Below are 25,385 nucleotides of genomic sequence, written 5' to 3'. Positions count from 1 at the left end.
CCATACACGTCCGAGTCTATACTCATTAGGTTAAAGTCCCTACAAATTAGTATTAAAAGGTCTGGGTATTGGTGCACAGCTGACCATTGACTTGCTTTGAATGGCCCTATGACTGTCACAGAGGAATTTGGTGGTCAGTAAAACCATCCAACAATTAACTCGGTTTCACCTAAACCTGTAACATGTGACCAGATAACTTCAATATGACAGTCAATTTCAACTTCAGAATGTTTTTGTCGACTGCAATAAACACTCCCCCCCCACCTACAGCATTTAATCTGTCTCTCCGGTAAACATTCCAAGACTCGCTAAATATTTCAGAGATTTTTACTTCAATTTTGAGCCAGCTCTCAGTCCCTAGAATAATTTGAGATAGAGAACTGTCCTGGACAGCAGTAAATTCAGGAACTTTGTTACAAATACTTCGACAATTTACTGATAAAATCTTAGTCAAACAGTCTTTACCCTGAACATGGTCTGATTTTCCTACACATGTATCGCCTGGTAAGTGCCCGAGAGAGTACTTCAAACTGCCGCCTGGCCTTAAAAAAACACCACCACCACGCGCACTGCAGAAATACTCTGCTACCGCAGTGTAGTTTTGAAGTCAGCAGGCTCCATGTCAAAAAATGCTCAAAACGAGAGATCGGCATTACTGGAACATAAGGACATTGCTCGATGGTGATCTCAACTGCTCATACAGTTGAAATCCATTAAGCGCGCGCACACACATGCGCGTACATCGTACAAATTAATGTTCTCCCCTGCATTTTTTTTTTTTTTTGTCTGTGGAAGCTAATCTTACAAACTATTGTCAGGTTTTTGATGTTTCCGGTAGCATATACGCAGATTAGTGACGAATGTTTGTGGGCAGTGGAGACAGGAGCAAGGCCGACTGACAGCAGCGCAGGGCTGGCGTGAGCTACTGACTTTCTACACACCCTACAATACAGGATGTACTGAAGCACAAACTGATAAGAACAGATTTGTCGGTACAAGTTAATGTTTAAGGGTAGTGAAGGTAAATGTGCGGAAAGATCAGACAGAAAATGTAGCGCACAGTGGAATCGAGCAGACCAGGCAGTGCAGTACATCGTCGCCACAGGATGTCACTCCGAACATGAATGAAATATGGAGCAGATAACAGTCTCGTCTCGTCTGAACTCCTTAAATTATATTACGTTATACAAAAGCAACCGTCGACCACAATGGCGACCGTTTTCTCACACTGCCCAAATTGTACATCAAATATTTAGGAGCAAATTAGGCATAAGAAATAAAGTGCACAGTGGAAGACAAAACATGGATTCAATTGTCACATATTAATGTGTGTGTAAATGCTTGGAAAGTGAAAAGTCTGATGCTACTCGGTGTTTAATTAGACAAGGTATCAGCATACAGACACAGTGTGTGACGGCACTCCACCCGTGAGAATAGCAGAGGGTATGCTGTTACTACTGCCCTCCCCTCCCCGCCTGTGGACAGTGTTCACCTTGCTCTGCCAGGTAACCACCTCGAGATCAGCTTTTCTGTCTCCTCATAATTTAAGTTCTCAAAACTGAATTTTCATTACGATACCATCAAATGTCACATAAATCACTTAATAACCCATTATACAACTACACAAGTACATTGAACGATAAAAAAATGAAGCACACTGAAGATCGGCGAATGTCAATTTCACTCTATATGTGTGCACAATGACACTATCTACATAAGTGATCCAAGTTGCAATTCTCTGTGACAGGTAGGACACCCACCGGAGTTCATTAGTGTCGTTCACGCTCCGTGTCGTTCCTGTGCCCACACGGTATACGAGGTGTGAGAATAGTATCAGATGTCGAGTGACCACCGCAAATGACACAGAGGTACCGCGTACTCGCGGAAGAAGGTGGTATCCGCACCTGACAGAGTTCGGAAGTTTTTGTACATCCATCCTTTTAGCAGGTCTCTGGGGCGACGGCCGTTTACCATTGTGACAAAAAATAAAAACACCTACAGCCGTCCTTGTGATTTGATTTGATTTTGTCGCTACCAGTTTCAACGCTTCATTGCGTTATCTTCAGGCTGTTTTTGCAGCGGTACAGGTTTATATAATCTCCGTGCATAACCCATTAGTTGCCAGCATTACTGGATACGCAGATAATGTGTCAGCACTCCAACCGTCAACTGCCAACTGGTAGCGACAAAATAAAATAAAATCATAAGGACAGATGTAGGTTTTTTTTTTAGTCACAAGAGTTCGAAAGTGCCCTCGTCCTATGTCTCCGTTTTGTCGTCTCCACATCTGTAGAGCAATCAGTCGTAACAATGGGTGGGAATACTCTCCGTCAAAGTTTCTGTTCACTGCATCTCTAAGCTGCGAACGGGGATTGCCGTACCGTGTGCCGACACTTGGCATCTGCACCTCTGACCTAAAAATGAGAAGTAGACTCCCTGCAACATTCTGTGTCATCCCACACTGTTTGTCACAGACTAGCAGCAGCAGGGCTAGGGAATGCCCCACATGCAGTCCGTCACTGACACCGACTGCAAAAGGCCGCATCCGGAGCAGAGCTGCGCCCTGGAATCGTGGACTGCCAGCGAGTGGTGTTGCACTGCGTCCAGTGGCAAATCGTGGTTCTGCAGTACCTCAAACGGATAGCCGTCAATGAGTACAGGGGTGACCTTACAAGAGGTTCGATTCTTCTGACACTTCGAAGAGACACGGCAAAATTCTCAGCTCCACAGTTTCGGGAGCACTCGGGTACGGACTACGGCCCACGGCCGGTAGTGTTCGAGAGAACTCTCGAGCCGTAATGTTAAGTTACAGAGGTCATGGACCCTATACCTCCAGCGGAAAAGTATTGCCAGGTAACTTTTCGACGATACGATGCTCGTCTGACTGTAGTATAAATATCTACGAACTGGCCACATAATGTCGAGATACTCCTGTGGCTGGCAAGATCCCCAGATCCGTACCCTGATACGACACGTGTGAGAAGAGCTCAAAATGTCGACTCTGTCCCAGTGCCAGTGTACGGAATATCGAGGACCGGCCGAGATAGTCTGCCATCTCCGTGTCAGCCTACCTGGCCAAATCGGCACTCGTGTCCCGGCCAGGAGGGCTGCGACGCTGTAGTGGTGAGTGGGCTTGTACCGACAAGTTTTTTGTAAATCTGACTCCACTTTTTAATGACTGAAATAACATCACGTACCCTCGTGTACTTTTGTTTCATTTCCCCCTGCATCCTAGGTGCTTCACTTTTTTTGTCAAACAGTATATTTACAATGTTTACCAATGTCACAATTGCATAAAACACACACACACACACACACACACACACACACAACACACACACACAAAACTGTTATAAAATAAAAGATAAATTACTTACTGAGGAATCGCTGCTCTTTTCATCCCTCTTGCAAGAATCGTGACCGTTGCTTGACTTTTCGGAAGGAAGTGCACACGATAAAATGTCTGCGAGACTCATCCCGGAATCCACACGAGCGACGAGATCTCTCGCTAAACTCATTTCCTCTGTTATGGAAAATAAAATATTAATAATTACTGAACAATGAAAAAGGGTTGGCACATCGTCGAAACATACCCAGAATGTTTACCGTATTTACTCGAATCTAAGCCGCACTTTTTTTCCTGTTTTTGTAATCCAAAAAACCGCCTGCGGCTTAGAATCGAGTACAAAGCAAGCGGAAGTTCTGAAAAATGTTGGTAGGTGCCGCCACAACTAACTTCTGCCGTCGAATATATGTAGTGCTACACAAGCATGCTTTGTGGGCACAAAGATAAATACTGGTGCCAAAAACTTTTTTTTTTCCTCCGCCCCGAGTTTCGACCATTGCATTTTCATACATTGTCCAACGAAGTAAATACAAATTCCGTATTGTTCATCTTCGAATGTAGCAGAATTTCAATGTACTACGAAAATCCGACTGGCAAGACTGTTAGGGATGTTTGTCAATATGGCCAACTCTACGTCTCGAGTTTTTTCCTACCTGTGAGAAGAGATGGTTGCTAATAGCAACCTGATGAAATGTGGATCACATGCAGTATTCTCTTCATCATAAGAATAATACGAAAATAAACATTTTGCCATGTATTCTTTCGTGTTTGCTGCTATCTCATTTAAATCCTGTCTGCCTAATAAACTACGAAACTAGAGTGAGACAACAGCAAACGCGGAAGAATATACGTATCGTGTCATGTTTATAATCGTATTATTCTTATGCCTAGTAGTGATATAGTCAGAAATGAAGCACGGCAACTGACTAGATTTTAAAGGTAAGATGACTAATTTCTGTGCAGAATTTGATGTACTAAAGAAGCGGCCGCAAAGATTTTCAAACGGAGAAAAATTTGCGCCTAACTCTCGTTCAGAACATGTTCTATCATATGCAGTCTATTATTTGGTTCTTGTTGATCATTATCAAAGAAAGTAGCTCTTTTTTTTTAAAGCGGCGGTAGCGCGCACAAAAGCAAGTCATGCCGCGAGCGGCGACAGGCCGTAAACAAGCACTATCAGAATGCGACAAAAAATGCATGACACAGTACAGTAATGCATTTTCAGCTTAGAGTGACGTAAACAGCTATAACAAAGAAATCGGCACTTATCGGATCAAAGCAAAATAAGCAATCGATTCAAACCAGACGAAGCACGTGAAATACGGACGGAGCGCCTGACGCATGGCAATGGCTACCTGGTAAAGCTTAACTGCTAAGCTTACGACTCGAACCAAACTACTATAGCTGTATCGTCTTTCATTCGACCTAAATTGTGTCTCATATTACAATGAACCAACTTTGTTTCGATTTGGAGGTGCGGCCTAAAACTTTTCTCTCCCCTTGAATTTCGAGTCTCAAATTTCAGGTGCGGCTTAGATTCGGGAAATATTTTTTTCCTTTATTTTGAGTCTCATTTTTCAGGTGCGGCTTAGATTCGAGTAAATACGGTAAATGCAACAGTGTTTGAGGGTACAAAATTTGGTTTATTTAATTCGGAAATTTTCTCAAACTCACTATCTACAAAAGAGCTAACATATATACCATTAATTTTATTGTAATATTAATAATAGTTAAAAGGAACAATGAAGTCTTCTTTACAGATAAATGATATCTTATACATGTTCAAATATTTGTTTCGAATTGTGATTATACATTTCTAGTATTCCTAAGGTGACACACACCAGACCGAGTTTGACAGCAGACACCCCTACATCGCAGCAGGTGCCGTGCAGTGCTACTGACACAGTACGGAGTGCCGAGGAGGACCCGATTAAGCCATCCCCACGTGATTCCATGAATGTATGACACACCAATATAAATGAAGGACAGAGAATAACTTATGGTACGCTATCAGTTCAGAAAGAGCTTAGCTATTACTAAAATTAGATTTCTATACTTATTTAGGTAGTTGAGGTTCATCATTATTTACAAATGGCAGAAGTTATTCAATGCAGATAATGACAGATAATAAGGGAACACTAATTAGTTATGATTAAAGGAGATTTTTACTATCAAAAATAGTGATAACCAAAGCTGAAAGCTGCAGTAATCACAGAAACGCGACGATGAAATACGTCCTGATTCGACAAATATTACACAGTTGCTGGTTTCAAATATTCGAGGAGGAGAAGAGATATATCATTATTTACATTCTGACTCAAGAATTTCATTTTTTACACAGGTGCACTGGTGAAGACGATCGAATCTGCACAAAGCTGGAGGGGAAAAGAATTCAAACTGTCTTTGCCCATGAAAGTTACAGTATGGCATTTAGGGCTCAGCAACTTTACGATATAAAATAAAATAAAGACTTCTGTGATCATTTTTATTTTTATCATAAATCTGAAGACTGGACTAGACAATACGGATAAGTTATTGTCAAAAATTTCCTTTCTAAACAGAGTTAACAGAATATTTAGAAGTGATATTGACGTACCCCGATACAGTGGTTTGCGAGTCAGTGTGCGTAATATTTGCTATGAGAAGGAATTGACATCAATCGGAAGTCAGACTCGACAATTAAGAGATGCACCAAGAAAGCTGTCAAATGCTTCAAAATTTGAACCTCTTCCCCATGTGCTAAATTTAGGAGATGGGAGACACCATGTGTATGTATGTTTTTCTAAATCTGATTAAGGACTTAATTTTATTGCTTAGTAAGTACTTCGTTCAATTGCTTATTCACGTTTTTTTGTGCGTGCCTGCCTGCCCGCCCATCAATACCTCCTCTACATGCTAAGTAGTAATTTATTCTAAATAATATTGTTGATACATCACAAAAGTAAACGCCTCCACTTATTAAAGCACAACATGAAATTTGAAGTTATCTCTTTGCCTACTTTTCGAGAAACAGCAATAACAATGCAACAACAATGCAAAAAATTTTGAAAGAAAAGAATTCACAAAATTCATTAAGGTCACACAAATAGAAGTGTCACAGAAGGTAGCATAGCTTAGTATATAGCACTATTTTATAGGATTACCAAAAAATTCCGATGTAAATATTACCGTTAAGATTACGCAGACTGAAAATTCCTCGGTCGTCTGACTAATAATGAACAAAACAAGACTGGAAATGTCACACAATCGGTATATACAATTTTAACAGAGAAGCTGCTGTGGAATGTATTGTATCAAATTTACACACTAGTTGTGTAAAACCCCATGAAAAGTACAAACAATAGTTGGTATGTGCTCCCCCGCCCCCTACCGGCACATATACGTGCACGTGGAAGGAATAAAAAGAGTGGAGGGCAGGAAGCGAGGGAGTGGGGTGGGGTGGGGGAGTTCCCCTTGGCTCCATAGCCCAGTCACACTCATGTGCTGTGAAGAAGAAAGCAGGCTGGAAATCTGAGCTAAACTGTAATAGAAAAATCAGTTTAACCTGAAATACTTTAAAACTGATTGCTTTGTTTATGGCAAATATGGGAATTTTGCAACCAGACAATTACATAGTAATCAAACTGCTCCTGTCGTATGGCAATTTACTGTCACGACTGGTATCAACCACCGAGCAGTCATGTTCGCGTGCACTAAAGCGCATGCTGCAAGTAATATGCACGAGCAGTATGCGGCTGAGCATTGTCATGTTGCAAAATGACAACTGTTGTCAGAAGTCCACATCACTTTGATCTTATTGCAGGCCAAAGCTGATTTTTTTCCGGCATACTGAAATACCTTACACTTGTGATAGTGTTTTCCCTAGTCATGTAGTATTCTAAAGTAACGTCTCGTTCATTACACAAACTGAATCGGCAAAACCTTCCCTGCAGGTGGGAGCATCCAGGACATCTTGGGTTCTGATCATGAGAAATGTTGCCATTCCTTGCTCGCTTTCTTCATTCCGAGTTGCTGGTGGTGATCCAGTTTTGTCTCCTGTAATGATTCCCATAAAGAAGACATCACATTCTAATTTGATATGCTGCGAAAGTTCTTCACAGATTTTGATGTGTCGCTCTCAGTTCTGGAGTGAGCTGCCTTGGCATCCAATTTGCAGAAATTTTGCAAAAGTTAAACACTTCACAAAAGATGCAATGTGCTGAGCCATGACTTATGTTCAGGTCTGTGGCTATTTCATCCACCAATGGGTGGTGAATTCCTATCTCAAGACTTCAACTGCTGCAGTAGACTCTGGTATGCCTCACCTGTGCACTGAGTCTCTGTCATAGCAGTCTTACTACTCGACTCAGGTACTTGCTGCATTGATAGTGATGCATCATCACTCTGGACCACCATTTTCCAATGGATTTAAAAGGTTTCATACCTTTACCAAAAGAATATAGATTGCTACTCTTCCTCGGTACACGTTGTAAGTGTGGCGGCCATTTTGAATTGGTATTGGGGGCGTATTTCATTTGTCTGTAGTATGCCGCCACCAGCGGGGCATCCCTTACGTCACTGGGAACAGTACTGCCAACTTGCACAACAATAGCACGAAATGTCTATTTTTAATTATACTATTAAGGTTTTCATTTGTCTCCCCCTCATAGCAGATTCTAAATCAAATAATGGTTTTCAAATGTATTAATTGAAAATGCAGTATTCCAGTAGCCACTATCAGTCTGCGTGGCATGAAATGGTCATTCCATGTCAAATTGCCTAATTCTGGAACATTTTACATCTCGATCCTCACAGATTTTGATGAAATATTATGATAAGATTCATACTTGTCCCCAACAAGTTAGATCTGTTATGTCTTGGGCAATATTTTGTTGAACGAAATGAAATTTGGCTATCTTGTACAATTATGTGTGTTCTCTTAAGAATAATAATGACAAGAATATTACAAGCCATATTCACCCAGAAAATTTTGGACAAATTCACCTGAAACAATTGCAAAGATTCTCTTCTTCTATCTCAGGGAATAGAGGCACGACAAACGTGAAACTTGGCATATAGCAACCTAACACCACAAAGTTCTCGAATACAAAGTTTCATTTATGTACCACTTTTCAATACTGAATAAATGAAGTGCAAAGTTGAAGACTTTATAAAAATATCCGAAATATGGTATATTCAACCAGATTTTGCAAAAACTATGTCCTCGAAAACTTTCCAAACTGAGCTCATTAACGGCCAAAAGAAATGTATTTCATTATACAATGTGAGCTAACAATGCTGGATAATTTGAATCAAAGACGAGCACGAAAACTGCAGCATGACAAAAATGTAAACTTCTGATTCCTGTATCTCATTGAGTAAATGCATGCTGAACCAAAATTTCTTACACAATAGATCAGTAGCATAAGTATATGCTAAGTTTCATTTACCTACTATTTTTCAATAGTCTACAAATTCATCGAAAATGTGATGGTTTTTGTGAATAAGTTAAAAAATAGGGTATATTCAATACTTCTTTTACAAATACTGTTCTTTACTAAAGTTTCAAAACTAGTCTTATTTGAAGCAATGTGTTTTAAGCTCCCTGGGAACAGTGGGTTTAATTTTCAACATGGGCTAACAATATTACATAAGTTAAGACTAACTAGTCTCATATCTCGCTGATTAAAAGCACGATGAACATGAAACTTCCGACAACAATAACAGAAGTTTTTCTAATATAAAATATTATTAGAGATTGCTTTCAAAATTTCTACAAAATCAGTTCAAACTTTACTTTTTTAGTAAAAATTACAGAAATAGTCCACATTCGATTTGCTTTTAGAACATCTGTTTGCCATAATTGATTTCAAACTAATCACAGTTAAAAGCATGTTTTCACATATTCAGAAAATCACCTTCAACTTTCCAATTTGAGCTACCAACACCTGAAAATGATAGAGAAACCTGGGGGACTCTATCATAGCAACATGTCTTATTACAGCAAACTGCTGTTCATGTTTTGTTGCATGTGGTTTTTATTTTTAAATTGATATGCAATATCTAGTGAAACTGCATAGGTCCACGGTGATATTGTCATTACCGTTCCAGAACGTAATCCAGCATCATCGCCATAGGGGTGCAGTACCAGCCATGTATTGGTTTCTTCATCCAGGTTCGCAAGCTTGTAATTTGATTTCTTAATTCGAGTTCCAACGTCTTGTAGCGGTACCACTCTGCTTGCAAAGCCGTTTGCTAAATACCTTATCTGCAATTATTAAATCTGTAGAAATATCATCCATAGGCAGCAAGCAAGAAGCAATATCAATTTTGATTTTAAACTTCTCAATATTGTAAAATTACTGACTTACCAACAGAACAAATTGATGCACTGATAAAATTTATGCACCCTCAAGGCCCAACTCATTCATTTTATTCGCTCAACAGACAGGACAAGTGTTGGGTATCAGAAAAACACCTTCTTTCCACGTTCTCTGCTCATTCAATATCATCATCTGGCCAATGTTATCAATTTCCAGAAAATGAACTGTAGAAAGTGGTTCAAAAATTTTGAAAAATGTAAATTGCAATGTTGAGAAGTATAAAATCGAAACTAACATTACTTTCTGCTTGCCACCTATGTGAGATGCTAGTACAGATTTAAGAATCAGTGATAAGGTCCTTAGCAAATGCTCCGTAAGCCAACTGGTACGACCACAAGGCTTTTGGACCAAAATTAACTCTTCGGTGAGCACGCCTGCAGCAATTGGCCACAAGATTTAGTTTTCTGTTAGTATCACAGTTAGCATTACACTTGGATGAATGCCAAAACATGTATTTGTTACCTGTAACATGTCACCGCTTGCTAAATTTGTGCAATTCACCCTTACAGCAGTCTGGTCACTACTGATGTTCGGAAAGTGAGCATTGTGTTTGCGGTGTGTTTGCTGCTATGCACTTCGTGATGTAAATATTTTCTATATTTGTGTTTTTCTTCCACTTCAAAGTAATCTTTATTTTACTTAAGTATGCAGAATTCCAAGCAAATAAAACCACAGAAGTCCAATCATGTCTCTTCAGTTTTCAAGACGAACTATGTACAATCTCGACATTTTCCTACAAAGAACAAAGCTGTGATTTTTTTATCGACAATGCACAGCAATGTAATAGATCGAGAGACTAAGAAACAGAGAGTGGTCCTGTACTACACTGCTACCGAAAGAGGAGTAGACACTGTAGATCAGATGTGGTCATCATGAAGCACTTAAAGAATTACACAAAAATGGCCACTTGCACTTTTTACAGACATCTAGATATTGTTGGGAGAAATGCAAACATTATTTTCAAATTCAACAATTCTGATAAGAAAGAAAGAAGACAACTTTTTTAAACATCTCACTCTTGGCCTAATGAAAGAACATTTGAACCAACGAGTGTTACTTTGAACATTTTCCAAGAATATTCGTACCTTTTGGACCAAGTATAGGCATGAAGATGAGCAGAACAAGGAACCAGAAAAACCTGAAATTTGTCACATATGCGACAGGCATAAAAACAACAGAACAAACACAGTATGTGTGAAGTGCAGGAAAATGTATGCCAGAAATATAGTGGCACAGACACACAATGTGTGCAGTGTGAAACTGAGCAGCAGATGGAAGTTGATGAACTTTTTCACAATCATATGCAGTAGTTTCCTAATGTTTTCTCTTGTTACTTTCTTTTCACATGAATCAGTGCAATTGGGATCTACTTAAAAAAGATGATGACAACGACAGCAACAACAACATGTAAGGAACAAAGAATATTGGCAACTTGTAAATCACAATGACAATAATAGACAAGTGTGAAGAAATAAATAAAAAATTATTTTTAAACAGCTATGAAATGTTATGTTTTGTCAATTAAAACATAGGTAGTGATCATATAAAGATTATTTTTCCTACAGTTAAAAATGTTAATACTAACTGGGGTGTACAAACTGCAAGGCACCCACTCTAAGTTTGAAATTCATTCCCATCAAAAGGTTAAGAACCTGGATGAATAAACCCACCCCTGTCTGGAACTGCACAGCTACTGAGTGACCCTAATGGCAAAGGGGTGGTCTGTTCATGTTCTTGAACTGGTAGCGACAATGTCACCACGGACCAATGCAATCCACTGAGAAATTAATTGTTGATTTAAAAATGAAAACCAATTGCAATGAAACATGGACAACAGACTGCTGCATTATAGCTTGTGGCCATGGTACATTCCCTCATATTTGTCAGTCACTTTCAGGTATTGTTAGTGCACACTGGAAATTGAAACTTAAGTTTCTGAATGCTTGAAAATATACCTTTCCAAATGTTGTTAGTATGGAATCAATTACGGACAGCAGATGCTCTACAAGCTACCGTATTTACTCGAATCTAAGCCGCACTTATTTTCTGGTTTTTGTAATCCAAAAAACCGCCTGCGGCTTAGAATCGAGTGCAAAGCAAGCGGAAGTTCTGAAAAATGTTGGTAGGTGCCGCCACAACTAACTTCTGTCGTCGAATATATGTAGCGCTACACGGGCATCCTTTGTAGTCACAAAGATAAATACTGGCGCCAAAACCTCTGCGTCAGTAAATAAAATTTAAAAAAAAATTGGAAGACGAGCTTTTTTTCTCCGCCCGAGTTTCGACCACTGCATTTTCATACATTATCCAACAAAGTAAATACAAATTCCGTATTGTTCATCTTCGAATGTAGCAGAATTTCAATGTACTACGAAAATCCGACTGGCAAGACAGGGATTTTTGTCAATATGGCCAACTCTACGTTCTGAATTTTTTCCTACCTGTGAGAAGAGACGGTTGCTAATAGGAACCTGATGAAATGTGAATCACATGCAGTATTCTCTTCACCATAAGAATAATATGAATATAAACATTTTGCCATGTATTCTTTCGTGTTTGCTTCTATCTCATTTAAATCCTGTCTGCCTAATAAACTACGAAACTAGAGTGAGACAACAGCAAACGCGGAAGAATATACGTATCGTGTCATGTTTATATTCGTATTACTCTTATGCCTAATAGTGATATAGTCAGAAATGAAGCACGGCAACTGACTAGATTTTTAAATCTAAGATGACTAATTTCTGTGCAGAATTTGATGTACTAAAGAAGCGGCCGCAAAGATTTTCAAACGGAGAAAAATTTTCGCCAAACTCTCATTCAAAACATGTTCTATCATATGCAGTCTATTATTTGGTTCTTGTTGATCATTATCAAAGAAAGCAGCAGTGTAAGTAACAACAAATAGCAGTCTCTTGCCATTGTTTCGCTAATGAGACGATTCCTCTCTTTTTTTAATTGTAGGCGGCGGTAGCGCGCACAAAAGCAAGCCATGCCGCGAGCAGCGACAGGCCGTAAACACGCACTATCAGAATGCGACAAACAATGCATGACACAGTATAGTAATGCATTTTCAGCTTAGAGTGACTGACGTAAACACCTATAACATAGAAAACGGCGCTTATCAGATCAAAGCAAAATAAGCAATCGATTCAAACCAGACGAAGCACGTGAAAAAGGAAGGGTATCCGTATAAATACGGACGGAGCGCCTGACGCATAGCAATGGCTACATGGTAAAGCTTAACTGCTAAGCTTACGACTCGAACCAAACTACTGTAGCTGTATCGTCATTCGTTCGACCTAAATTGTGTCTCATATTACAATGGATCAACTTTGTTTCGATTTGGAGGTGCGGCCTAAAACTCTTCTCTCCCCTTGAATTTCGATTCTCAAATTTCAGGTGCGGCTTAGATTTGGGATTTTTTTTTTCCCTTTATTTCAAGTCTCATTTTTCAGGTGCGGCTTAGATTCGAGTGCGGCTTAGATTCGAGTAAATACGGTATGCAATGTTTGTAAGAAAAAATCAAGTTTGCTCCAATTTTGTAGAAATTCAGAAAGCAGTATGTGAATGATATTTATTTGTTGCGTCCAAAGTTTCATGTTTATTGTGCCTTTAATCAACGAGATACAAGATCTCAAAGTTAAACCTTTATTCACAGTGCGGTTTTTCTGGATAGCCCTGGTGAGGCTTAAAACACATCCTTTTGAATGAGACTGCTTTGAAGCTTTACTAGAAAATGGTATTTGTAAAAGAAGTGTTAGTGTACCCTAATTTCACAATAATCGTCATTTTTGATGAATTTGTAGATTATTGAAAAATATTAGGTGGATGAAATTTTATATCTCACATCCTTATGATAATGACCTATTGCATATAAAGTTTCATGTTCAGCATGCATTTACTCTATGAGAAATTTGATTTTTTTTTTCATAATGTGATTTTTTCCGCCCAATTTTGATTCACATTATCTAGCATTGTTAACCCATGTTGGATAATCAAATGTACATTTTTTGCCAGTTAAAGTCATAGTCTTTCTAATGAGCCCAGATAGAAAAGTTTTATAGAACAGTCTTTTCTGCAAAATAATTTTAGTATCTTTTTACAAAATCTTCAACTTTGGACTTCATTTATTTAGTACTGGACAGAGGCACATTTATATTTGAGAAGAATGCTTTTTTTAGGTTACTACATGCCAAGTTCCCATTTGGCATACCATTAGTCCCTGACACATAAGAAACAAAACTGAAATTTTTTTGGGCACCGATTCTTTTAGGTGAATTTGTCTAACATTTTATGGGTGAAGATGGCTCATAAAATTCTTTTTGTTATTATTTTCGAGATAATACATGAAGTTGTACAAGATGGCCAACATTCACTTCTTTCAACAAAATATTTCCCGAGCTGCCAGAAATTCCCGTTAACTCTTGTCAAAGTTGTGTATGGAGTTAAGCAAGTGATTATACCACAGCCAGTATTACTTCGATGAACATGAAACTTGACCAATGTTCATTGGGTGCAAATGCGAATGTTCATATAAAATTACCCAAAAGCAAAATGTGTAAGTGGGTAATACCACCAATCATATCTCAGCATGAGATGTTACAAAAACAAGACTTACACGACAAAAATACAAAGACATGTTAAAATCCAAAGAATGAGGTGCCCAAACATATACTTACGTTCAACATGTGCAAATGCACAAAAGACACCACGAGGGCAGTACCCGGCAGTTTGAACATCATTACATTTTGTCGACTTGTAAATCTCAGGGTGAAATTGTTGCTCAGTGCGTGTATGACAGTATGCACACTGATCACCGTTGTCGCAATTGCTTGGTTCACCCCATTCGTCACCGTGTTTGACACTCGGACAAGGTGTCGATCTGAAATGAAACAGATACTGAGCAAGATGTTATTTCTATTAATTATCTATTTCAAATAGTCTGTGTATAACTCAGACTGGGGTTGGAGTTAAGAGCCACTAGGTAGCACCATTCAGGTATGTATCTTTAGCCCCACATCCTGTCGACATCGGTAATTTAATATTTATAAGTTCTGGGAAATCCTGTGACTTTCTAGTCACCAAAATTCTGTACTATTTTAAATACTTCAACTGCCTTTAAAATAAAATATAGGAGTATTGACCCTTCATTGGGAAATTAAGCTACACAATGTACAGAATCATATAATTTTTTTTCCTCCTCTCATTCTTTTCTAATAATTTTGTACCCTAGATAATACTGGCATACAAACAAATAAGGAGAGATATGCACTTCAATCGATTAATCTTCACCTGTTTGTCTCTATAAGCAATAACAGGCGGACATATTACGAGTTCCACCGAGTTAAAAAAAAAAAATTGTACATTAAAGAAAGTTATTAGCAAACAAGAAGAAATTGCGTGAGCAGAGAGGATGGGCGATCCGGAACCAGTATTGTCATACCAATCTCTATGCATAATAGCGGTAACAGGAAAAGGATGTACATAAATTTATGAATGTTAATCTAATAATGTACTGAATACTGAAGGTCTGTTGATATTAACGCCAGCTAAGTTCACTCAGGATATGACTACTTACCAATTTCTTTCAAAATTTCTTTTTTAATTATTTAAGCAGCAATTTTTTAATCAGTTTCCATTACATATTTTACTTTATGCACCCCCCCCCCCCCTCCTCTGTTTTCAGAGACACTATTCCACAAACCACTATGTTCATGCAATAAAGTTTTAGTTTTAAGTGTTGGGTTTCAGTGGCAACTCCACTCTCCAATTCAACATAAAAATCTACTGACTATATGACACAGTTTTACAGTGACATCAGGTACTTCAGAACTTCAACAATGCCAGACACTTATGGTCTGTCCAGTCAAAAGAGGCATGGATACAAAACTACCAATGAGTCACCTCCAATTCATATAAAAGCACTGTGATACAAAGAAGCAATTGGACGCACTTTTAACATTTTAAATTGTTATCAAGGCAACTCAAAGTATTCAAGTGAACCAGTAAGTCAACTACACATCAGGCATCCATCGGTATTTTTGGAGTGGCTCACTGTGGTAAAGCATATCAGTTTGGGGAAAGTGACATGTTTGTCATCATCTACCTGATGGATGAATGATGGTCGTGACATTTGTAGAATTTATTTTACTACTTAAGTGATTTAGATTCACATTGTGTTCGTAAGTTTATTTCATATTTTTGCAGGTACACGGGTCTGGATGGATGCAGCACATCTGTGAGGCGGGACAATGTTTGCAACTCGTCTATTCTTTGTGGTGCCTGGCAGTTTGGCAGTTTACTCCACCCTATGTTCCCCAGGCTCAGACATGTAGAGTGCCCCATGGAATATGAGTATCATGATAATATGTCAAAAACAAAAGAGGAAACTAGAAGATATATTTTATCTGTAATATGAGCTAAAAAAGTTGTTATTCATGTCAAACAGTACACGTGTAATGTCATAGTTTATGAAGGTTACCATCTGGTAAAGGGAAGAACAATATAATCTGATTTCTAAGGACAAACTTTCTATTACTGTTAGAAAGTTGAGGTAAGAGAAGAAAGGTTCATGGCTGCCAATGCAGAAGAAGATGCAGAGAAGACAAAGTTCACATATGAAGAAAAAACAGGGTTTAACTGTATGGCTAACTTAGAAGATGCAACACAGTATTTAAAAGTAACAGCGATCATAAAATTTATCGATCATACACAAATTATAAATTTTATCAAACATAAACACTTTTCACAGATCACAGAATACTTTGAGGTCAGAATCTGACATAATGGTTAAGAACAATGAGGATCAGCACAATAGCAGGATGAAATTACTGATAGAGATAATGAGCTACTGGTAAAGCTAACAGGACATCCTCCTGACAAAAGAACAAATGAGTCCAGTGTCACTGAGGGACACTGGAACTTAACAGCTCATTCTTCATATGATTCCGTGAACTAATTTACCTCCTCTTTCACATGACACTACAGCTAATTCAGGTTTCTTGATTAATTATTATTTCATTAGGTTGAACCCGTGTAAGTAATTTCACATTTCGAACTCTGAAAAGTAACTTTCAATAATATGTCAAAATACTTGTCAATATTACATCCATCCATTGTTAGGAACATGTATAATCAATCTGTTTCTTTATAATTAGAACTATTCAGTTTCAAACAACAAAATAATGCAAGTGACACCAAAAAATAACATACGTACAGTATCTTTGAAACAATAAACATGTTAAGAAGATTTGGGATGGAGTAAGTCATGTGTAATTAACTAAAATGTAATCAACACTGTTTATGCAGTGTATTTCGAAGATATTTCCTTAGAAACAGAAGAATTGTGGTTGATTTGGTACCACATTCAATGTATTTCACTTGCAGCTACTGGATGATGATATTTTTTTGCAACTGCTGATAATTTTTGTAATTATAATTGGCAAATTTGTTTTCTGTAATAATGTACAAATTGTTATAATGAGAGTGTGAGAGGGAGGAGAAGAATATCAATCACTTCTGCCACCACACCAGAGAATGATATAACTCGATGCCACACAAAATCTGGGCGGGGAACTAAAAAAGTGTATCGGTCAGAGTTTGACAGCAAAACATTGAACCCACCAGCAATAGTCACTCTGAACTCCAGCACACGACTGTGTCGTGTCTTTGTGAGAGGCCAATCAAGAAGATAGGTTACTTGATTTGGGAGAGGAGACCAAAGAGCAAGGTCATTGGTCCCATCGGATTATGGAAGGACGGGGAAGGAAGTCAGCCGTGACCTTTCAAAGGAACCATCCCAGCACTTGCCTAAAGCGATTAAGGGAAATCGCAGAAAACCTAAATCAAGATGGCCGGATGCGAGTTTGAACCGTCGTCCTCCCAAATGTGAGTCCAGTGTGCTAACCACTGTGCCACCTTTCTTGGTCCAATTAAGAAGGCTGTCACATTTCGTCCTTTCTGACTGCAATCTGATTTTGTAAAGATTTTGCAGAACTCCCATCACTAGTTATTTTCCTTCTGTGGCTTGTTTGGCATAATATCTTTTCTTTATAACAGTCTTACATCATATCTGTCGAATATTTAGGGCTCTTGATAGTTTGTGCAATTAATAGCCACAATAACTGATTTGTACTAGTTACGAGTTAGATGATGAACTATGTTCAGATTTGATCATAACAACATCAGATTTTCATGTAGGGATGTATTTGTTTGTTAATATGTGCACATGCAGCTCTTTCGTATGGCTTAATGATTATCATATCCTCTTTGGTAAAATATTCTGGAGTTAAAATAATTCCCCATTCGAATCTCCAGGTGGAACTACTCAGAAGTAGTTTTTTCTAGAGGAACAAACCTGCTGCCCTATGGGCTGTAACAGAGAATGCTGTATCCCTCAATTGAGGTGGCACATTAGAAAATTTAAGGAGAGAGATGGATAGACTTAAGCTAGATATCATGAGGAATAGTCAAGTGCTGTTGTGGCAGGAAGAACAGTACTCTTGGTCCAATCAGTACAGTGTTATTAACACAAAATGAAGTAAGATGAGTAGGTCTAACAATGAATACGAATGCAGGAGAGTAGATAAGCTTCTATAAACAGCATAACGAATACATCATTACAATGAAAACAGATATAGTGAAGATAGATACGAAGATAACATCCACCACAGTAGTACAAGTTTAAACACCTACAAGCTCTGCAGATGAAGAGACCGGAAGAATGTGCGATGAGATAAAGAAAATTATTCAGCTGTTGTAATTGTGACAGAGAGTGAAGTTTGATAGCAGGAAAGGAATATATAGGAAAATTTTAGGAGAACATGGACAGGGGCAAGGGGAGAGGGAGATGGAGAGGGTACAGCAAAAAAGGAGGAAGACCCTAGTGGAATTTTGCACAGAGCACAATTTAATCATTTTACATGGTCTATGAATAACAAAATAAATTTGCATGCATGGAAGAGAACAGCAGAAAGTGGGTTTCAGACAGATTGCACAATGGTAAGGCAGAGATGCTGAAACCAGATTTTAAATTTTAAGATATTTGCAGGGAGCAGATGTGGACTTTGTCCATATGTTGATTATGAACTACAGATTAAAACTGAAGGAATTGCAGAGAAATACGAAATTAAGGAAATGGGACCTGGATAAATTGAAAGTATGAGAATTTGATCAGAGTTTCAAACACAGTGTTAGGCAATGACTGACTGAAACACAGGAACGGAAACAACAGAAGATGAATGGGTAACTTTGACAAATGAAACAGTGAAGGCAACTGAGAATCAAATAGGCAAAAAGACAAGTTCTAGTAGAAATCTGTGGATAAAACAATAGATACTGAATTTAACTATGGTACGAGAAATTTGGAAATGGAATTAAAGTTCAGGGATAAAAACAAAAACTTTGAAGTTTTCCTATGATGAAATTCTATTGGACAAAGGATTTGGAAGAAATCACATGAATGGAACGGAAGTCACCTTGATAGAAGGTTGTACGAAGATCATCAATAAGAGTAAAAAATGGGTAACAGACTCTAGTTTAATCAGGTGACACTCACAGAATTATACTATCAAATGAGACACTAAAACCAGTTGTTGTATTTTGTTATTTTGCAGCAAAATATCTGACAATGGCCAAAGCAGATATGATTTAAAATGCAGACTAGCAATGAAAAGAAAAAAACAGTTCTTAAAAATAAATTTTGTTAACTTGAAATGTAAACTAAAGTGTCAGGAAGTCTTTCCAGAAGGTAACTGTATACAGTGTACCCTCGAACATAAGTGAAACGTGACCAATAAACAGATCAGACAAAAAGAGAATAGAAGCTTTTGAAATCTGGTGCTACACGAGATCAGATGGGTACATCGAATAACTAATGGAGAGATACTGATCAAAGTACAGAGAAAAAGAAGTCTTTGGCTCAACTGGACTAAAAGAAGAGATCAGTTACTAGGATGTGGTTAGACTGGCTGAGAGAGAGAGAGAGAGAGAGAGAGAGAGAGAGAGAGAGAGAGAGACTAAAACTTAAATACTGTAAGTAGGTTCACCTATATCTACACAACTACTCTAACCTTATCTACACGACTCCTCGAACCTTATCTACACGACTCCTCTAACCTTATCTACACGACTCCTCTAACCTTATCTACACGACTCCTCTAACCTTATCTACACGACTCCTCTAACCTTATCTACACGACTCCTCTAACCTTATCTACACGACTACTCTAACCTTATCTACACGACTACTCTAACCTTATCTACACGACTACTCTAACCACATCTACACGACTACTCTAACCACATCTACACGACTACTCTAACCACATCTACACGACTACTCTAACCACATCTACACGACTACTCTAACCACATCTACACGACTACTCTAACCACATCTACACGACTACTCTAACCACATCTACACGACTACTCTAACCACATCTACACGACTACTCTAACCACATCTACACGACTACTCTAACCACATCTACACGACTACTCTAACCACATCTACACGACTACTCGAACCACATCTACACGACTACTCGAACCACATCTACACGACTACTCGAACCACATCTACACGACTACTCGAACCACATCTACACGACTACTCGAACCACATCTACACGACTACTCGAACCACATCTACACGACTACTCGAACCACATCTACACGACTACTCGAACCACATCTACACGACTACTCGAACCACATCTACACGACTACTCGAACCACATCTACACGACTACTCGAACCACATCTACACGACTACTCGAACCACATCTACACGACTACTCGAACCACATCTACACGACTACTCGAACCACATCTACACGACTACTCGAACCACATCTACACGACTACTCGAACCACATCTACACGACTACTCGAACCACATCTACACGACTACTCGAACCACATCTACACGACTACTCGAACCACATCTACACGACTACTCGAACCACATCTACACGACTACTCGAACCACATCTACACGACTACTCGAACCACATCTACACGACTACTCGAACCACATCTACACGACTACCCGAACCACATCTACACGACTACCCGAACCACATCTACACGACTACCCGAACCACATCTACACGACTACCCGAACCACATCTACACGACTACTCGAACCACATCTACACGACTACTCGAACCACATCTACACGACTACTCGAACCACATCTACACGACTACTCGAACCACATCTACACGACTACTCGAACCACATCTACACGACTACTCGAACCACATCTACACGACTACTCGAACCCCACATCTACACGACTACTCGAACCCCACATCTACATGACTACTCGAACCACATCTACATGACTATTCTGTGATTCATATGCAAGTGATTGACAGGGAGTGAACTGAACAACTTTCAGATTTATCCGTTCTCAAATCTCATGTGAAAAACAAACATCTACATCTTTCCGTGCACATTCTGATTTCTCCCTATATATTTGGGACTCGACAAAATATTTTCACATTTGGAGGAAAAGTTAGTAATTGAAATTTCATTGCAAGATCACACTGCGACAAAAAACACCTTTGTTTTAATGATAGAAACTCCAACTCTTGAATCGTATCTGTGAAACTCTCCCATTCAGGGCAGCAATACTCCAGAAGAGGACAGACAAGCATAGTGTGGGCAGTCTCTTTAGTAGATGGACAGCGCCATCTGCAAACAATCTACAGAGTGATGCTCCTAAATCATTTACACGGATTAGGAACAGCAGAAGAACTGTAACACTTCATCAGGGAACACCAGATATCGCTTCTGTTTCATTCGCTGACTTTCCGTCAGTTACTATGAACTGTAACCCTTCAGACAGGAAATCACGAATGCAGTCACATGAACTAAGGTGATACTCTTTAGATTCGATTAGAAACCGTTTCTGAGGAACGGTGTGGAATGACTTCTGGAAATCTAGGAATATGAAATCAATTTGAGATCCTCTGAAGATAGTATTCATTACTCTTATGAGTAAAGACCCAGCTATGTTTCACAATAATGATATTTTCTGAAACCGTGTTGACTGTATGTCAATAGATCATTTTCTTCAAGGTGTTTCATAATGTTCAAATGAAGAATTTGTATATAATATGACAACGGATGTATGTATGTATGTTACACATGTTGTCCTAATCCAATGGATCAATTTCAACCAACTTGGTACATATACTACTTACTATATGTAAAGAAGTACTATAGGGGTAAGTACTACCTCCCATTGGATGGTGGGGGTGAAAGTGTGGTGACATGGGAGATGGACAGAGAGAAGGGGTAGAGTAGATGAACAGAGGGAAGGACGAGATGGACAGAGAGGGGGGAGGAAGGGACGGTTAGAGGGGGTGAAGAGGAGGTGGTGAGGGGGGAATGAGGACAGGGGTAGGAGGAGGAGGAGGAGATGTGTGCAATGTACAGTCTTACACATAAAAATTAACTGCCGTCCAGCCGCCACAGAAACTAAGTTTGAACCGTTCACTTAAGGTGCCCAATAAAACAGAATGCCCCTGACAAAACCAAGTCCAGCAATCTGCACAATCTGGCAACACTGTAAGATGCGGAAGTGTCAGGAGGAAGTGTTGTCTACTTTCTAGATGTCTTCTGATTGTGCGGGCCCGTGGTCTAGTGGTAATCGTCCGGCATTCTAAACTTATGGTCACCTGTACGCGGTCGCTCATTGAGCATTCCTATGCAGTACTGTTAGTGGTGACGTGTTATGATGCCTTTATCGTTAACTTCCTAAGAAGAAATGAAAGGCTGAGCCCCACCAAAAGACGTAAACTCGAGCAAAGAGTAGTGTGAACATAATATTTTACATCTGATAGCACCAAAAGTGTGTTTTGGGCTACGAATTCTGCCTCAAGGGGTGTGTGCATGACAGCTGGAATTTGTTGCCAAGAAAGTGTAAGAAAATCGAGCAACAAAACTACATCACCTGTGCTACTGCATGATAATGCACTCTGTTCATTTGAGAAACAAAACTATCCAGGAGATTGACAGCAAAGTCGTCTCTCAGGCAATTGATAGGGAAGTTCTCTCTCAAGTACTTGTCCTTCTCGTCATATACTCATAAAATTTTACCTTTCCCGCTGTTGATCGATCAACCGTCAAGGCAATTCATTTCTAGACGAAAATACTCTTCAAACTACACTACTTTAATGACATCGTTAGAACCAGTAGGTTTCTGCAGGCATAGAATTTGTACACTACTTTAGCATTATCAGATTGTTTTAGATATCGTGAAAGAAAATTCTTCTGTTGATTAATTTCTCTTTGATGATTACTGTTATGTTCAGTAAACTAATGGACAGAAACATCATGTCGGCAGTCTATCTTAATAAAGCATTACGTATCTGTAAGACGATTGAGCCTATTTTAACACGAGTTAGTAGGATATTACTGACTTTTGACTTCGAAAATGTCTGTATTTACTTCATGTCCTGCATCATTCGCAAATATTATGAAAATGTGGCAGTTCATAGATAAAATTATGTATTCACAACAACAAAAAATGTCGGCAGAAAACAAAAGTGGCATTATGAGTTTAGCAGTACCATAAGGTTTCTGACACTAAGGGTTTGTGGACATTAATCACTGGTTCCTAGCCAATTCCTTGTCACTAAACTTTGAAAAAAACCACTACATGCAGTTCGGAACTTGCAAGGAGTGTTCCACGAGTATATGCCTAACAAATGATTACAAGCAGATAGAAGAAGTGGATGGTGTTAAATTCTTGGGATTACAGCTTGATAATAAATTCAACTGGGAAAAGCACACCACAGAACTGCTGAAGCGACATAACAAATCTCTATTTGCAATGCCAATTGTGTCAGACATAGGGAACAAAAAATGAAAATGCTGGCATACTATGCTTACTTTCATTCCATAATGTCATATGGGATTATTTTTTGGGGTAATTCATCAAGCCAAGCTAAAGTTTTCCTGGCACAAAAACGTGCAGTAAGAGTTATATGTGGTGTGAACTCAAGAACATCCTGCAGAAGCCTGTTTAGGGAACTAGGGATACGAACTACTGCTTCCCAATATATTTATTCTTTAATGAAATTTGTCATTAAAAATATATCACTTTTTCAAACCAACAGCTCAATTCATGGAATCAATACTAGAAATAAGAATAATCTTCACAAGGATTTAAAGTCACTTAGTCTTGTACAAAAAGGTGTGCATTATTCAGGAACACACATTTCCAATAACTTGCCAGCAGCTATAAAAAGCTTAACTACCAATGAAATTCAGTTTAAGAGAAGCCTCAAGGATTTATTGGTGGCCAACTCCTTCTACTCCATTGATGAATTTCTCAGTAGAACCAACTGATTTGTGTGTGTGTGTGTGTGTGTGTGTGTGTGGATATAACTTCTGTACAATTTCAGTGCAGTAATGTGTTCATTGTAAATAAGTATTATAGTAGTTGTATTACATGTTTATAACCTTATAAATAAATAAAAAACAAAGTTTTTTATTTTAAATTCAGTGCACTATTATTTGTAAAATGATTCTTGGAATGGTACATTAGCTTATTTGTTTGAGTTGTAAATATCTGTCATGTATTGTTGTTTTTCTGACATGTTCTACATTCTGGAGGACCACCTCACTACGGATCAATTGGAATGAAAGTAAATCTAATCTAATCTAAACTAAAAGGTGCAAGACGAATTATGCTCGAGTGTTGTCTTACGATTCCCTCATTGAATTTTTATCTGCCTACTTGTAGCTCTGCCACAAAGAAATTAAAAATGTGGCTTTTTGCGAGTATCGAAAGGCGAACAAAGGCAGCGTGCACCTGACACTCAAGCACATAACCTAGGAGCTAGCGAACAGGCTGTGGTGTCTTTGATGTACTTATTGGCTCAGTAGCCGCTATGGCATATAATTCGCAATGTAAGAGATGAGAGCAGTTGTATTTCCCCCGTGGAACGACTTTCGTTGATTCAAAAGCAGTAACTGATATCCTTATGTCACATGTCAAGAGAAAATAACATTATTCAATTGAAATGACATGATAATATCAAGTGAATTTAGCAGGATAGTTCTGTGCCATCAAGGAAGTAACTCGTCGGTAACAGAGTTGCCAAACATATTATGCGCTGTTGCCAAGCTTCAGTTATACTGCCAGGAAGGTTACCAGCTGATGTGTTCTGTGAGTGACCTCAGATGCGACTATAGCTTCATCTCAAAGTTGCGGGTGGCAAGGACCGCAATATCCTCATTATATGTCAATGAGTCTTATTCACATTTCTATAACTAGGTTCAGGGGCTAGAGTGTAATTACTTGCAATAAATCGATGCACTGAGTGCAAACTAAATGTCATAAATTAATAACAGGGACAATTATTTTTGTTTTACTGTCTTAATCGGACCGAAACCTTGAAAGCGTATTCAACAGAAGCGATTCACAATTTTGGAGCTTCTCCAGTGGTTGAGTTGGTAACATATCTTTGCTATACAATATTGTTATTGAGATCACTGTAATTGGCACATCCGCGAGAAGACAGGCATGGCCTGGCTTTTTGATGTCAGCTTTTCTGACGGATATTCTGCCTTTGCTCGAAACGTGAAGACTTAAGGTGAATTCGAATATTCCATATGGCGAAAATTTGATGATTCTATTCTTACAGTTCTA

At 38.7% G+C, this 25,385-nt stretch overlaps 1 protein-coding gene across 1 annotated transcript in view; it reads right to left on the bottom strand.

Annotated features, from left to right (window-relative positions):
* The window catches only part of LOC126161309 (putative E3 ubiquitin-protein ligase UNKL), a 282,513-nt gene that overhangs the window by 187,015 nt on the left and 70,113 nt on the right, over positions 1-25,385 (bottom strand). The window contains exons 6-7 of the mRNA XM_049917062.1: positions 14,391-14,593; positions 3,378-3,523 (exon numbers count right to left, since the gene is read on the bottom strand). Of these exons, the coding sequence (XP_049773019.1) occupies positions 3,378-3,523; positions 14,391-14,593 (349 nt within the window). The remainder of the gene's footprint in view (positions 1-3,377; positions 3,524-14,390; positions 14,594-25,385) is intronic.

Source organism: Schistocerca cancellata, chromosome 2 (assembly GCF_023864275.1).
Source record: "Schistocerca cancellata isolate TAMUIC-IGC-003103 chromosome 2, iqSchCanc2.1, whole genome shotgun sequence".
NCBI classification, from domain to species: Eukaryota; Metazoa; Arthropoda; class Insecta; order Orthoptera; family Acrididae; genus Schistocerca; species Schistocerca cancellata.
The sequence above is the reverse complement of the archived record's forward strand: the minus strand, read 5'-3'. Positions and strand labels throughout refer to the sequence as shown.